The sequence below is a fragment of the Nestor notabilis genome, unplaced genomic scaffold (assembly GCF_000696875.1).
Source record: "Nestor notabilis isolate BGI_N333 unplaced genomic scaffold, ASM69687v1 scaffold14814, whole genome shotgun sequence".
Lineage (NCBI taxonomy): Eukaryota > Metazoa > Chordata > Aves > Psittaciformes > Psittacidae > Nestor > Nestor notabilis.
This window is the reverse complement of record NW_009925265.1, coordinates 16,927-33,509: the sequence shown is the minus strand read 5'-3', so window position 1 is coordinate 33,509 and position 16,583 is coordinate 16,927. Positions and strand designations below refer to the sequence as shown.

Below are 16,583 nucleotides of genomic sequence, written 5' to 3'. Positions count from 1 at the left end.
TAAAGCAAAAAATGGGGCATGTTCCAACAGCAGCTGGCACAGGTTGCCCAGAGAAGCTGTGGCTGCCCCATCCCTGGCAGTGTTCAAGGCCAGGTTGGACACAGGGTCTTGGAGCAACGTGGTCTAGTGGAAGGTGTCCCTGCCCGTTCCAGGGAGCTTTAAGGTCCCTTCCAACCCAAACTGTTCTGTGATTCTATGATTATTTATGTGGTCCTTAATACTTCTGATTTGTGTAATATAGATAGCCATCTAAACTAGCAGTTGCAGGGATGACCAATATCCTGGCAGCTTAAGAATGCATCACTTGTGCAGAGAAGGCAGATACAAAATTTGACAAGTTTTAAATTTGCTGTAGTATTTTCTTTGGTTATGAGTTGTAAACCCTTTAGAATGAAATCATTTCCTCTGTGCCCAGCAGAAGCTTTGTGACAGCTTTTTGGAGGTTTTCTGTTTCAGTTTACAAAGGGTGTTATTTGCATTCCTAGAAATTCACTTCTCTTCAACCTCTTTGAAGGTTTATCTATATATAACTCAGTTGAGCTAGCATTCGAAACATTTCTCAGTTCACAGCTGAGAGTGAGTAAATACATTCTGCTGAAGCACTAATTAAATTCTTCATTTTGTAGAAATAAATTATGCTGAGGCACTATGAGGATTTTTTTTTCAATGAATATAAGCCACTTTTAAAAAACAGTGCATAAATGTGTTTTAGAACAGAGTATTTAAAGAATGGGATTTCTAAATGCAGGGGCAGCTAAAAGTTACCCCCCAACTACATGTCATGTAGCACATGTAAGTAATAACTGTGTTGTGATGTTGACAAGCATGAAGTTTTGCCATTTTACCTAAAACATCACTCAGCACAGAGCACCCAGTGAACATGATCTGGTTTATTGGTAAGCTCATGTGGTAGAAATGATATCTATTTAAATTGAGAAAAGGGAGATCTGGTGAAAACAGCACTGGAGAGACTGGCTGTGTCGGGTTGTTGTTAATTGTGTCGATACAAGAGATGGAAAGGGTGGTATTGATGGAGCAGATCTTCTAATGAGGTTGAAAGTTAACCAGAATTTAAATTGGGTCATATGGGGAAATGACAGCACAGAAAGCTCTGGTGCAAAGGCAGCCTGTAAAATAAAGTTAACAGTACAGAGCTCGTTCTCAGCCTGGCTGCAGCAACAGCAGGTGCCAGCCATAGGAGAATGTTATCTCCATCATCACCAGTTTAAAGGGCTAAAGAACACGAAATCAGATTAAAAAATGTGTTTGAGGCAGATTGAGGCAGAGGTAATGGCTCAGGTGTGTGCTGTTTCCTGCCTCTTCCTTTCTCATGGCTTATTTTCCCTGTAGGAGAGGATCCAGAAACTCGGCGGTTACGAACTGTGAAAAACATCGCTGATCTCCGGCAGAACTTAGAGGAAACCATGTCCAGTTTGAGAGGAACCCAGGTCACTCACAGGTAATGGCATGGCTTTGCTTACAAGAAAAACGTGGAAATCACTGTGCTCCTACTTTGTCTCTTAGATCTGGGTGGGACGTGTCCTTGAGAAATGATCACCACTGACAGTGGAAGATACTGATCTTGTACTTTCGGTCTTTAAAGCACAGATTCTGAGTCATGTTCGGTGTTTATTGAGGTGTATTCTGAGTAATTTATTCTGTAATTGATGGTGGCAGGTTGTATATAGAATCAAAAGTGGGGAATAATCAGTGCTTGTTAAATGTGTTGAGTCATGTTTGAATATAGGTTACAGTTTCAAATGTTTCTTACTCTTTAACAACTTCAGTGCATTACACACCCTTCCTCTAATGTGAAATATTATGTTTAAATAAGCAGGTGAACTGTGCTTGACCCACTTGATAAAGTGCATAACTTGAATTCCTGACCAATCTTTGCACAAATAAATTTCTCTAATATTATTAGTCAACCATGTATAGAACTGCTTTTTTCTTTGTAAAGCAGCATTTGGAAATCTTCAGCTAGATTTAAAATACGCTCTAAATAAACAAAGACTATTATTACGTTTGAACATTCTGTGACTTGGATCTTTTCAGTGTTGAAGCTTGGGAGAATAAGCTCTTTGGCCCCTAATGAGGTCAGGGTCATACTTGGAGCTCAGTGCCATGTAGACTTCAGTCCCAAATGAGTTCAAGGAGGCGAACACTTTGTGTTTTAGCTTTGTACCTAAAATTGAGGCACAGCTTGCAAAGTTGTTTTTCTTTTCAACTTTCAATTAATGTGACAGCTCACTATGATTTAATTACTCTAACTGAAGGATACATAGGGGTTTGCAGTGTATATGTAACTTTATATTGCAAATAGTACAATGCTGCTTATTTTAGCAAATATCCACAGTAAAACAAAAAGTAACACTGTGTTGCTCGAGCAGGGAAGGAAAAACAAAGCTCATGTGGGTCTGAGAAGGTGCAGCTATGGATTAGCTGCAACTAAGCTGTCCTGCAGTCTATACATATCAGCCGAACACTCATAGAATAGAATCACAGAATCATAGAATAGTTTAGGGTTGGAAAGGACCTTAAGATCATCTAGTTCCAACCCCTCTGCCATGGGCAGGGAAATAATTATATGATGAACACTTGGGGGCCTGGGTGCAAGAGTAGCATTATTTAAGAGCTGTGCTGGGTGAATGGACCTGTCTCAAGGTGTTGTGGCAGGTAAGTTCTGTTAATGCTGTTACACAGAGTCTGTAACTTGGTGAATGTTCAGGGTGTAGGGTCTTGCAATCAACTGAAACCACACATTAGGCCACACTCAATCAAGTGCATTTCTTTCTTTAAGTACATTGGAAACTACCTTTGACACCAACGTCACCACCGAGATCAGCGGCCGTAGCATCCTGAGCTTGACAGGACGACCGACCCCTTTATCGTGGAGATTGGGGCAGTCCAGCCCTCGCCTGCAGGCAGGTGACGCTCCATCAATAGGAAACGGGTATCCTCCACGAGGGAATGCCAGCCGCTTCATCAACGCAGAATCAGGACGCTACATGTATTCGGCACCACTGCGGAGGCAGCTGGCATCTCGCGGCAGCAGTGTCTGCCATGTGGACATCTCCGACAAGGGAAGTGATGAAATCGATCTGGAGGGCATTGCCATGGATGCCACTGGCTATATGAGCGATGGGGATGTGCTGGGCAAGAATATCAGAGCTGATGACATCACGAGTGGGTAAGTGCCTTTAATTTTCTTCTTAAATATTCTACTGTATATGATTCTCCAAGTGTGTTTAATGACACTGTATTCATAGAATCATAGAATGGGTTGGGTTGGAAGGGACCTTAAAGCTCATCCAGTCCCACCCCCTGCCATAGGCAGGGACACTTTCCACTAGACCAGGTTGCTTCAAGCCCCTGTGTCCAACCTGGCCTTGAACACTGCCAGGGATGGGGCAGCCACAACTTCCTTGGGCAGCCTGTTCCAGTGCCTCACCACCCTCACAGGAAAGAATGTGTTCCTTGTATGTAACCTAAATCTCCCCTGTTTGAGTTTTAACCCATTGCCCCTTGACCTAATACTACAGTCCCTGATGAAGAGACTCCAGCATCCTTGTAGGCCCCCTTCAGATATTGGCAGGCTGCTGTGAGGTCTCCACGCAGCTTCTCTTCTCCATGCTGAACAGCCCCAATGTTCTCAGACTGTCTTCATACGGGAGATGCTTCAGCCCCTGATAGTCCTTGTGGCCTCCTCTAGGCTTGCTCCCGCAGCTCCACACCCTTCTTTTGTTGAGGACACCAGAACTGCAAGTGGGGTGTAGAGGAGAGGGCAGGATCAAATCCTTCAACCTGCTGTGATGATTTTTGGATTATTTGGAGAATTAATAAATAATGGCAGGGGGGTTGGAACTGGACCATCTTAAGGTCCTTTACAACCCTAACTATTCTATGATTCTGTGATTGCTGTGGTTATTTGGAGAAAGAAACAAAACAAAGATATTCTACTAGTTTTAATAAGCATTTGGAGAGACAGCTCATTGTCACAGCTAGTTTAGTCACTGAGATTTAAGCGCATGATTTGAGCTTTAAGTGCATGTTAAGAAAATATATCTATATATGAACATACTGTTGCACGTAATTAAATGTTTTCCTGAGTCAGGGTTCCCAGTGGTAAAGACATGCTGCAACATTCATTTATGCCCACGAGATGGAGAGAGTGAGGCATTTTCTGTACTTGCACTGAACCTTTTTGCTGTGTGAACTTTGATGGGGCAGTTCACTATGGGGAAATGAGTTTACATCTGTGTATAGGGTAAAATAGCTGTACGCACAAAATAAAGGCTAAAGAAAAGTTAGTGTGCAGAAATGAGTTGATACATCATTATTAACAAGGTTTTACATCAACATTTCACCTCTTGTGTGGAAAAAGCATGGGTTCTTTGCTCCAAAGTCAGTATTCAATTCAAGATATCCGTTTTCCTTCTAGAAAGTACAGTTATTTTTATTTAGCTTGAGTAATCAAGTAATGTTAAAACTGATCTTTCAGATGGAAATGGCATATTTCTTTTTGTGGCAGCTTTTTTTCCCTATCTGGCCATCTTACATCGTTTGCTATTCTGTAATGTTTTTAAAAGTGACACTTCGTGTAGCATTGGCATATTTGGAAGATTTAGTGTCTTACTGAAATAGAAAGCTGGAATCCAGCTGCTGCTTTGTCACTAACTTAACCAGTTTAGTTACAATCTGGAAACCTCCATTAAGTCTGGCTGCTGGGAATATTTGAATGCTTTCCTGCTGCCCCTTTTTTTGAAAGATCAGACCCTTTATTTTTAATTTTTTGTTAGGGAAACCTATAGTAAAGAGGCTGATGCAAAGCCCAGTATAAAATCCTATTTCAGATAAAGCACCAGTAGCTGTTGCTGCGTTAATAATGCATCCTTTCACTAAAGCACTTTGTGCTTTCCTCAAATAAATCAATTTACGCCTGAGTTTTGCAGCATTTATTGTACTAACAGTCACTGCTTTTCCTCTGGGCTGTGACTTTTATTCAGACTTGTGGCTGTAATTTTGGCCTAGGAGTGAGGAAAAAAAATGTCTGAGTAGCACTGTGGTTTCTGTTAAAACACCTGGAGTAAGAGCTGAGAAGTGTCCCTGGCAGAATTGTGTCAGCTCAAACTTCTACTGCTCGTATCTTAGAGGAGCCCCAGTCTTTGCAGCTCTTTACTTAGTGTATAAGGTTCAGATTCCAGGTTGAGGAAAAGGAGAGAATAAGAAAGCTGTTGAGCTTGTGAATGACATTTCCAGAGAAATCTGTGCCTTCACTCATCTCTGTGTATCATTTCCTTTTCTGGTCATCCTGTAGGGTAAAAAAAAAACCAAACAAACCAAGTCTTCATAGTCTGTAAATACATGAGTGGTCTTTAGATTCTGGGTCTGTGGGACTAATAATGTAATAAAATGGTTTTGTGAGTTGGTACCTCTGTCACCATAGCAGTGACTTATATACCAAGAATAATATCAAGAAAGGGGAATAGAACATTTAGAGTCACAGACTCCACAACACCTCACTCCTAATCTTGAGAGTTAGAACAATGCCCCATCCTTGGCAGTGTTCAAGGCTAGATTCGATGGGGCTCGGAGCAGCCTGGTCTAGTGGAAGGTGTCCCTGTCCGTACAGGGAGTTGGAACTGGATGAGCTTTAAGGTCCATTCCAACCCAAACCAGTCTGGGATTCTATCTTGAACTGAATACTTCTTACTTCCCACTGATTTTTAAAGGAGGGAGATAACCTTCAGTTTTCACTTACATAGATAGCCACAGATTGACAAATGAAATCTCCATTTAAAGTTCTTCAGGACAAGAAGAGTTCTGTGTATGAATACCTCTTTCTGCATCTTTTGCCTTTACTTACAAAAGCCTATTTTGCTAAATAACGTGAGTTGGTTTATTGACTTATATAGCACTGCTGTAGTCATTGACTTAGTTCCAAGGGCAGAATCTGTATTGTAGGTCAATCCATCATCAGAACCAGCTCTGTTTGCAAGCTGTGGGCAGGGTTTGGACATTGGGTGGTTTGGAGGTCCTCCCATTGCTGCATTGATGGGTGGTTGGAGGGAGCATTCCTGGAAGCAGCCACATAATAGTGGAGAGCAATCGTGTGTGTGAGGATTCCTTGAGAAGGGAATATTGCAGTACTGAATTGCAATAACAGCACTGGATATACTCCCTATACCAATGGAGAGAGAGGAAAAAGTGAGAGTGTTACCTTTGATGCATCTCACTGACATCTGATAATGCTGGATTACCATCTCCAGCACAAACAGATGTTTTGGTAGCCTGTTTCAGAAGTTATATTCCCCAATGTCGGCTTATTCCCAATAATAAAAAAATAGGATAGCATTGTGTCTTAGTAGGAGAGGAATAATACACTGCTTAGAAATCAGAGAGGTTGCTTGTAACGAGAGCATCCGTCTGACTCCCTGCAGCATATATCTCTGAGATCAAAGTTAGGGTGAACAGGACCAATATTTCCAGAAGCTGAGTTACAGTATGTGGAAAGCAGCACAAGAGGGCATTTATAGCATGAATAGCTCTTTATTAGCTGGTATGAGTTTCACTTTGTCATTTTTCAGAATTGCTACAACCCTGCAGTCTGAAAACCTTGGATCTGTATTTTCATTGGCAAACTGATAGGGCAGGAAGCCAAACTATTTGTTACAGCCAAAATAAATCCAATAGCCAAGATAAACTATTTTAGCCCTGTGCTCCTGATGCTTTCTTTGAAATGTACTGGGTCATGGGAAGTTTCGTTTGGCCTCCTTTAATAAATCTGCTCAAGCAGAACTCTGGCAGACACCAGGATTGCTTTCATAGGCTTAGAAAGAATATCTTTTCCAATCGTGTGGAAAATATCTCTTAAACCAAGAAAGTCTCCATGGGGTGGATCAAAGGTAAGTAATGGTCTTATTGTGGGAGCTAAAACATCAACCAAATGACAAAGCAACATGAGTAGGATTTGTTTGAGGTGAGGAACAAGCAGCCGCCCCTCCTCCCTCAGCGGTTGGCTGAGCTTGAGGCTTCAGAGCTTCACCTCAAAGCCCAGAACTGTCTCACCTGTCCACTCCAGAGATTGTCCCAGGTGGGGACATTAACTCGCATAGCTTCTGGGGGTTGTTAGGAAGATTTTGACCACTTCAGTCTCCCTCTAACTACTAACATATACATACCTACATCTTTTTGTTCTTGCCTCCCCTCAGTTCTCTCTAGTGAGATGTAGGGTTAATTTCCTTTTTATCTGTCCTTAGAATGGAGCAACAGAGCTGTCAGTCAGAAAATTAAATGTAGTTAGTCCTCTGCCCCTGTTTTCTTTGCCCTAGTGTGCAGCTCTTGATGCAAAATTACCGGCGTGGATATACCTATTTGTTCTGGTCACAAAGTTTCTCAGGAGCTGGCTTTGGGTCCACAGGGACAGCTTGTCGAAACAAGTTTTTGCTGAAGAATGGCTGTTCCAGCTCTGTTCCAACAAACTGTAGAGTTGATGATTTGACAGCTCAACCATCCTAGAGCTGGAACTTGGAGGTAGGGCAGATGTGAGCAGCCCCATGCGTGGACCATGGGTCTGCTACGTGCTAAGCTGGCCTTTGGGGCATGCCCAGCTCACTCGCTTGAGTGTATTTCGTTAAGAAATGTTACTTAGTGACTGTGTCACACCTCACTTAGCTATTAGATGAGGACAGAAGGGCTCAGCCTGCATACGATGTTCAGAGGCCCATGCTAAAATTCTCCTTCCAGTGACCTCCCACAGGTGCAGTGGCTGTTGCCATGGGCAGATGATGACACTTTCTACCTCTCAATTTATTTGATGCTTTGGAGCTGATACATTCCCATTCCAGATCCCTATTTCCATGACTACTTAATGTATTTGTGTGTGCTGTGCTTACAGGATTATGATTCCTTCTTGTTTATTCAAGCCTTTATGCTCCCCAGGGATCCCAGGGAGTAGTACAAGCAGGTGAATTAGTGAATCGTAGAATGGTTAAGGTTGGAAGAGACCTTAAAGCTCATCTAGTTCCAACCCTCTGCCATGGGCAGGGACACCTTCCACTAGGCAAGGTTCCGCAAAGCCCTGTTGAAACATGAAGGAAAAGATGTTGAAAGGGAAAGTGGGTCACTTTGGGCTGGGAATCAGACTTTACCCTCTCAGTTCAGTCAAACCCACACAAAAGCATCGTGCACTAGGTAGAAATCATCCTTGTGCTGCAGAGGCCTGTCTGCCCTTGAGTAACACGCACCAAAACCGTCACTGAAATAGAGTTCTGGTTTAGGCTGAAATCTAGGTGTTATATCCATTAGGAGGCAAAGGAGAGTTTGAAAGGAAGAGCTGAAATTGAGGACTGGTTTAATTGAATGTTGAAATGTAATTGGTATTTGTTGGATTTCTTTGGATCAGTTGATTGATTTTGTTCTATTCACCAGTCAGTGAAGCGTCTTTCAGATGTCAGGCTCGTGTGGCAAAACAGACCTTCACTTGGGCTAAGGTTTTAGAGAAAGGGAAGGACTATGCAGTTTGCTGCTAATGAGAACCTGATCTTGGTCACAGGAGTTAAGATAAGCTTATTCCTTCTAAGCTGTCTGCAGCAGCAATCACAGAATGGTTTGGGTCGGAAGGGACCTTCAAAGGTCATTGGTCTAACCCCCCTGCAATGAGCAGGGACATCTTCATCTAGATCAGGTTGCTGAGAACCAGCCTGACCTTGCATGTCTCCAGGGATGGCTAAAAATCAAAAGAGGCTGAGCTAATCGTGGTGAGAATGAGAATCTGTTCTCCCTGTACACTGATTCAGTGCTAGCTATAGTCTTTTCCCATTTATTTTTTGCCATGGTGATTACCACTGTATTTTTTCTGTACACTTTGAGATACAGTGGGTTAGTCGTTTTACTGGGCATTGCTCTTTAAATGGTATGATTTTAGTGATAAGATTTGGTCTAAATACAGTGGATGGGTAAAACTGCATTCCTTACACCTGTGACATAACTAAGCATCATTAGAAGGTTTATTTCATTTCTCTTCTGTGCTCAAGCAGTATTTATTTCAGCTGCTTTCTGCCTTGCTAGGACTGGTTGCTTATATTTTGACCTTTTCAACATTGCAACATAGTAGCAATATGTGATACATAGATAATTAACACAGATAATGAAGGACTGAGGCAAGCAAACTCAAAATTTTGACTCTTACGAAAAGGTATTAGGAAACCTTGACTTCTGATTTTTGTTTTAGGTAAGCTGTGTTGAAACTGGTTTAGAACTGGCTGTTAGATTCAAAATCATAGATGTCCTGGTGCTGTGAGAATGAAAAGAAAAAATTAGAACAGTATTTAAATCAAAATACTATTCCAAGAACTGTACTGCAAGCATTTTCGGTATTAGAAATGTACATTATTTTAAATATTCTGAAATAGTGCACTCAGTTCAGGAATAGTTTTGGTGTCAGCTTCATCACTAAAACCGTTTGAACATTCATCACAAATGGTATCTCACGTAACATGCTCTTACAGAACTTACTTTTGCAGTGTCAGATTTAGCACAGGCAGACATCAGAGGCCTGTAAATCATTACCTTAGAGATCAGCTGGAATGAAGGGATTTAATGCTAAAAAGACTCACATTGGATCATATGGAGTGTTTGTCAGTAAAACGAACACAAGTTGTAATGTGGTGTGGTTTTTGCTTACTGGTACATACTGTCCTAATATCGGTGACTACCAATATACCATTTAATAGCCATTATCCTAATCTGGGCTTGTGTTTCTCATAAACACCTCAGCAGCGTTTGAACTGCTGCTTCTGTGCCAACAGGTTTTTGCAATTTGAGCAGAAGGAGTTTCTGAAGCACAAAATAAGTACTGGGGCTAGCCAGTAGAGGGAGGTGCAATCATACACACGTTGTCCATGGGAATCATCCGCAGGAAAGCAACGTGCATGGAAGTGTCCAAAGGGGAAACTCTTGCTCTGCTGCTGACCCTGCTGAGAACCTGTAGAGAAGCAGCACTCCCTTCTTGCTCCTCTTTGGTCACACGTCCTTCCTTTCCCTGGCAAAATTAAAGAGGCAAATGCAAAATGGATCACTTATTCCATAGCTTTTTACTATGATTTCCATTGAAATAAATTCTGAGAAAGGATTAGGCATTTAAATCAACTGAACAGCTGCTTGGTTCTGGTGGATCTTCAGCCTGTGCTTGGCAGGAGTGATCCTTGTCCTGTCAAGTAATGAGTTTCCACCCATGTTTCACTGGGGTCCAGAGTTGCATGTGCACACCTGAAAGGATTGATCTCTTGGGTGTTTTCCAGTCTTGCCTATCTCATTTTGTCAGGTTGCCATCTCTGGTCACCTCTGCCAGGATGGGTCATTCATTTTATGTTAGTGATTAACTAGGTAAGTTTCAGAAACCATCTGGGAGTTGGAACCCCAGGGTTGGGCCCTCCTCCTCCCAAATGTCATAATGGCTGTTGTGATTTACTCTCCTTTGTACAGGTGAATCTTACAATGAGGTGATCATTTGGGGTTCACTGCCCACTGGCCCAGCTCCATAACGTGGATGGCTGATGCCCATAGAATGCTCCAGAGAGTATTAAGTCTGGCATTAATGTTAGGTTAGTCTGGTTCTCGGATTAATTCTTCTGTGAGATGAGTAATCTGGATTTTAATCCCCTTAAACAGTAGGGAAAAACTGTCTTTTAATGACTTTTTTGCTGCTCACCTTTAACCTGGCTATGCTGGACATATCTTTGGGCTAGAAAGGCTTTGCCCCCAGACTTAACATCTGCTATGGCCTGATTCCTGCATACAGGAAGTGCTCACAGCTCTGAGCCAAGGCCTCCAAACCACCGGATTAACTTGATGGTCTCACTAGATTGAACTAAATCTGCTCAGAAGATCCCAAACTGTAAAGATACTATCCCAAAGATACGGTTTGGGAAAAATGTGGGAAATAGCAAAAGTATAGGTAAGCAAGACTGCATCTTGAAAATAATTCAGCTTTTACTTGTTGTTTGGTTACAAAACCAAGGGGAAGAATTCTTCTAGTCCTAATGAAGTCCTAATGCTTTAACAAAGCCCTTGTGTCTCCGAGAAAAGTCATTGAAGACTCATACCTAAGTTCCTCTGTGAAATATGTGGATTTCTGCTCTGTCCTGGTCTCTTCTCATGAGTTTTCTCAGGTCTTGCTATCTTCTTGTATATGTGTTAATCACCTGGCTTCTTTGAAGCCTGCTTTACAGGCTGTTAATAGTTAATATTGGCATTTGAAGTCTTATTGCTGTAGCCAGAGTTCTCTTTCACGATACAGTGCTTCACTCATTTCTGAAGGACCATTCAACTCCAAGATAGATGAAGAGGGATAAGTAAGGCTTTAACTTGTCCTTCTCATTAACAGCCTAAAGAAAGGACAAGCAAGTGGAACACGAAATAATATTTATATTTAATATAAAAACATCAATATAATCTTATTCTACTAACTCCAGCTTTTGAAAGTCCAGTTACCTTAAATGGATGCTTTTCAATGCCTAATCCATGTCTGACTAGATTTGTAAAAGTTTTTTAAATGGTGGAGGAGCAAACCTCTTCCTTCAGAGGAAGGTGAATTTAAGCTTATGGTGTGCTTGGGAGACAGACCAAATTCATACTACACTGAGAAATTCAGGGTTGTCATAATCCTGTTGTTAGGCTAGCATTTCAGATTTAGAACTGACTCCTGGCTGCAGTAACAGGGTCATTTTGATGATATTCATCATATTTCCAAAACAGCAGTGGAGAATCTTGTGCTGTTGGTTTTTAACAACTGACAAAGTTAGACTCCTTTGATACTCAAAGCTTGTTAAGCTTCTTGATCTTGTTTAACTGACTGTAACGACAAGGCAGATGTAGCCTAGTTAAAATACATGTTTAAAGGAAAACACTAACTAAAACAGGGTTGCAGCTGAAAGAGAACACTTTTGCATGTCAAAGCAGATGTTGATGCATGGAATAATCCAAAACCTGTAATTCTTATAAGCTTTGTGTTTCTTTAAGTTTCAAGCACTTGGCTTGGTATGCAAGTCTTCTACCAAGAGGCACTTGGGCAGCTATTCCCAAACTAACCTTGAATCCAAAGCACCAAGAGGAAGGAAGGCAGGAGCACCTAAGCTGGCAGAATCAGTTTAAGTTTGGGGGCACGTTGCTGCTCTCCTGCTTGTGGGTTTGGGATTACAGAGCCATGTGATGCTGGGTAGATCAGGGTAGGCTTGTCTGGTTTGTTGTGTGCTGCTGACTTACCTGCTGCTCCTCCTCTTCCTAGTACTTAAGTAAAGAATGCCCGTCCCTTGGCTATCTGTTTTCAAAGCTGGAAAAAAATGTCATATTCATACGTTAAGGAATGAAATGAATATATATGAAGTGGTAGAGTTGTCAGACTATAAAAGTAGGTGTGCTGTTGGCTGGGTGCATACATGGTTAAGTAGGGAGTGTGGACAGAAGTCCCGTGACTCAAACTGCTGGATTTTACCAACCCCTGGCATAATCCATTCCTGTTTCCTCAGCACGCCTTTCAGGAAAGGGAAATAAATCACTTCAGCATCAGAAATACCCTCAAAATATTGCACTTGGAAGGACTTATTAAGGCATTCAAAATTTCAGAGGCATAGAAAAGGTGTGTTCAGCTAAAGAAAAGAGAAGTTTAAAGGTCCAGGTTGTCCAGGGAACTCCAAAGCAAATTATGTCTATAATACAGGGCAGGGAGCCACTTTCTCCTAGAAAAATAGTGTCACCTAGAAAGTAGGCTCCACTTGCGTGTTAGAAGTGCATAATACTGCTCTTGTTTAACATAAATCTTTTCATAATCCAAGACGTTTGGTTAATTTTGTTTCCTTGCTGATGAAAAGTGGAACTATATAGATAATTAAGCATTAATTCCTGAAAAAATTAAAAACTCAATTTAACCAACATCATCACTGTCCATTTATTAAGTATGCTTATATTGGACTTCATTAAAGGCAGTTATTCCCCACTGGCTATTTGTACCATTCCTAAAGCATCTGGGTGATTAAATTCTTTGAATATGTACTATTCACCCATCTGTATTAGAGTCACAGAGTCTGGATACTATGCTTTTTCCCAGATCATATGTTTAAACTTCTTATTTTGGGGCAGGTAGGAAAATACTTTGAAATGCTTGGTTTTGCTCTGAATGAGCTTGAGTAGTTCTTAGGATTCATAAATCTAGCAAGGCATCTAGTACAAGTCTGTCATGTTTTGTAATAAGAAAAGTCAAAGATTTGACATATCATCGATAACTGCAGTGTGTCATTGCAGAGGAGAGGCTAGTGTACTGGCATTCCATATTGTGTAGATGTATGTAGGGCTATGAATTCTATTAGAATTACATGCATGCAGGATATATATTTTTAGGTTTATTCCTCCCTGAGTGAAACCTTCTAAGATTGTCTTCAGAAAAATATACCTTCATTATATTCTCCTATCTCATAAAGGAAAAATCTGCAGCAGTTATGATGCTGTAATGATAGAGGCAAGATGGTTTCTGAGAGCCAAGACAGATTTAAGTTTGAGGGGATGGAGAGGAAGGAAAAGAAAGCAACAGCTGGAGATTTGTGGCACCAGAACTTTTAATCTCCTCTGTACAATAAATAATAGAGGGTGGGGGTTATTTTTTTCATTTATTTTAAAGTGTATTTACTGTAAATGTGTTTTTCCCCACAGAATCTAGAAGCTAGTACCTTTCCTTCTTTTCTTTCACCTCACTGTTGCATGCAGGACTTAAGGAATTGTTAGTTTTGGCGCCTTTCTGGAATTAAACATTCCTGGGTAGAGGACATCACATGTAATGAAAATAAGATAGAAAGCTTTCAATCTGTGATTACACAAACCTGTTTCAAAATACTATTTTATATTCTAAGCAGTTTGTCCTGTTGGTATAGTGGGTAAGAGTCATTCATTGTCTATGTGCTTGTGTTTAGAGTCTTGGTTAGAAAAACTTAAAATATAGTTGTCAAAGATGACAGAAGCATCCAACTTCCATTGACTTGTGAAGGATCTATGGAAATCTGACTGCCAGTTTTCAGTTGGATACAACTGCAGTATTATTCTATCTGTATATGCATTCTAATGTGGATCAGCTTGCTGAGCTTCTACATAGCGAATGAAACCTGTTGATGGTAGTGAAAAAGCATTCCATTGATTTCAGCATGGCTAACTAGTAATATATTTCATTTCACCTATTTTGAGTAATAATCATGGAGAACAATCTATTTCAGCTGTAGTTGATCTTTTTTATCAAAGGACTAATCAGAATTAGAAATCTGCCAGAAATCTGACAGCAAAGCCAAAAGCTGTGTTTTCTAGTATGTGTACAATGGGTATTCATACAGAAACATGTTTCATGTGCAGACAAGTATCTGCAGTGAACCTATTAGTATATGTGCATTAGATGTTTTTGCAGAATGCTGTTTGCATGTTTGTATAACAATATGGTCTTAGGATCCACTTTTATTTTAGTAGCTCAAAGGAAAAATATATTCTTCCACGATAAAATATTTATGTACTACGTCAAACAGAAGTTAGAATGCTAGACCTAAGGCGAATTCCACACAAGTTAGAGTGCAACTGCTGCTCATGCTTTTTACAGGCTTTTTAAGAGTTTGGAGAATTGTGTCCCCATGGATTTGCTGAATGGGGAATGCTCTCATGTCTGACTTAACAGCCTTAGCAACCTCTTTGTTAGATTCCCCAGGGAGACTCCTGGGTTGTTCCTGGGAAGGCCCTGTACAGATTTATACATCTGAAACACTAACCAGCAGGTTGTGCAAGACTTCTTGACTCTTTACCAGCCTGTTTAGATAAATTTAGTGGTTGGATTTGACTTGGGTGAAGTAATCTGTTGCAGTAACGTCTTGCCAGCAAAGACATTGCTGGCTGCAGCTAGGATCATCTTTCCTTCCTTACTGTGGATGAGGGTGCTTGCCATTAGGAAAAAAGATCTGTGCCTTGATAAGAAGGAGGAATATCCCTGCGTATCTGGATATTATTCTGTGGGCTGTTGTCGATTTGCTAAGAGGGCTAAAGGATTAAGAGGATACAACCCCATCAGCTCCAGCCTCTGTGAGGTATGTTATACATCCAGCAGTATGCCAGAGACAATAACTGTACTGCCAGGGTTGTTGGAGTTAGTTCAGTCTCGGGTGTCTAAAAACTGTCAGTGATGCTCATGGAGATGTACCCGCGCTGATGAACTGGCGGTGGTAGCACAGAGCTCACTCCATGCCAGCGTCTTGAGAGGCAAAGGGGGCTTGACTTTCTAGTTTAAAGCTACCTTGCATATATCTGTAGTCAGAAATGACAAAAGATAAATCCTCCTGTGTTATTCTGCCACTTGGAGCTGACTTGGAACTACTGTTGTGAAATGCTGCAAAATGTTTAAAAGCGTTATTGAGATATTGATGCAGGGCGGCTCGTGGAGCAGCTCTTCAACTTCTTAATTTTAGTATTAATATGTTAAAACATTTTACTCATAAACCAAAGTGCTGGGTAATTGTACAGTTTTTAAAGCTTCCTTGCCTTGGTTATCACCACATCCTGAAGTTAAATGACAAGATGACTATTGCTGTCTGCATCGGTACAGACTTCAGCAAAAGTGCTGAATGGCACAACATGCATTACTGTGAGGAATTGCTCCTGGTGACATTTATCTATTCTTGTCCACCATCTCTGTTCAATTTAAGATTAATTTTTCATTTGTCTAAAGTAGAAAATGCTATTTAGCAATTTGTAAGGTATCATATATACACCTGGCACTTAATATCTAAGAACAGTAACACTTTTTAAATGCAGATGTCTCTAGGCCACAGTTGCATACAAAGTACAATGTAGGAGCCAAAACAAGGTTGAAAAAAGCTTCCCTTTCATGCTGCAACTTTGATTTCCCACCGTAAATCTTGGGGTACTCATTGTTGGCAAAATCTAGGATGTATTTATTCAATGTGGTTTTTGCAGTTAACTTGTCAAAGGGTTGAGATTTCCATCATGGTGTTTTAGCCCACACAAAAGAGTTCAGGAGGGTATATATAAATCACGCATTTTTTGGACAGGAAGAGATCATCAATGATAGCATTCACAAATATTAAATTACTTCCAGCTAGGCAACCTTAATGAGAGTTAAGTATTCTTCCTTTGTTGAAATGCGTTGAAATTCAATTCTTACTGATGTGAGAGAGTGCAACATGTAATGGAGAACGAGAGGCAAAAACTCTTCCTCTGCAATAAGAAAGAGTGACGTTTTCCTTGCTTCATATTCCAAGTAGTATTCTTTACTTAAAGGTGGGGAAATTGTAAATACAGTTAAAAACATGCAGAAGATAGGAGCAAAAATACAATAATACATAAATGTTTTCCTGTTTGACATGTTGTTTTGCTGTTCTAAAGGTATATGACCGATGGTGGTCTGGGGCTCTATACTCGAAGGCTAAACCGGCTGCCTGATGGCATGGCTGCGGTGCGGGAGACGATGCAGCACAACACTTCACTGGGGCTCGGAGATGCTGACAGGTAAGGTCTCATCAGCAAATGCTCACCTGTTAACACCA

General features: G+C 40.9%; 2 protein-coding genes across 2 annotated transcripts in view; both read left to right on the top strand.

Moving 5' to 3' along the window:
* LOC104404530 (neuron navigator 2-like) overlaps nt 1-2,092 on the top strand; it is a gene marked incomplete at its 5' end in the record, with an annotated part of 53,464 nt that extends 51,372 nt beyond the window's left edge. Inside the window, 2 exons of the mRNA XM_010012981.1 lie at nt 1,351-1,459; nt 2,056-2,092. Of these exons, the coding sequence (XP_010011283.1) occupies nt 1,351-1,459; nt 2,056-2,092 (146 nt within the window). The remainder of the gene's footprint in view (nt 1-1,350; nt 1,460-2,055) is intronic.
* A 907-nt stretch (nt 2,093-2,999) lies between these two features.
* LOC104404529 (neuron navigator 2-like) lies at nt 3,000-16,561 on the top strand. The gene is made up of 2 exons (XM_010012980.1): nt 3,000-3,190; nt 16,423-16,561. The coding sequence occupies exons 1-2, from the start codon at nt 3,009-3,011 to the stop codon at nt 16,547-16,549; spliced, it is 309 nt and encodes a 102-aa protein (XP_010011282.1). The 5' UTR covers nt 3,000-3,008; the 3' UTR covers nt 16,550-16,561.
* The last annotated feature ends 22 nt before the right edge of the window (nt 16,562-16,583 follow it).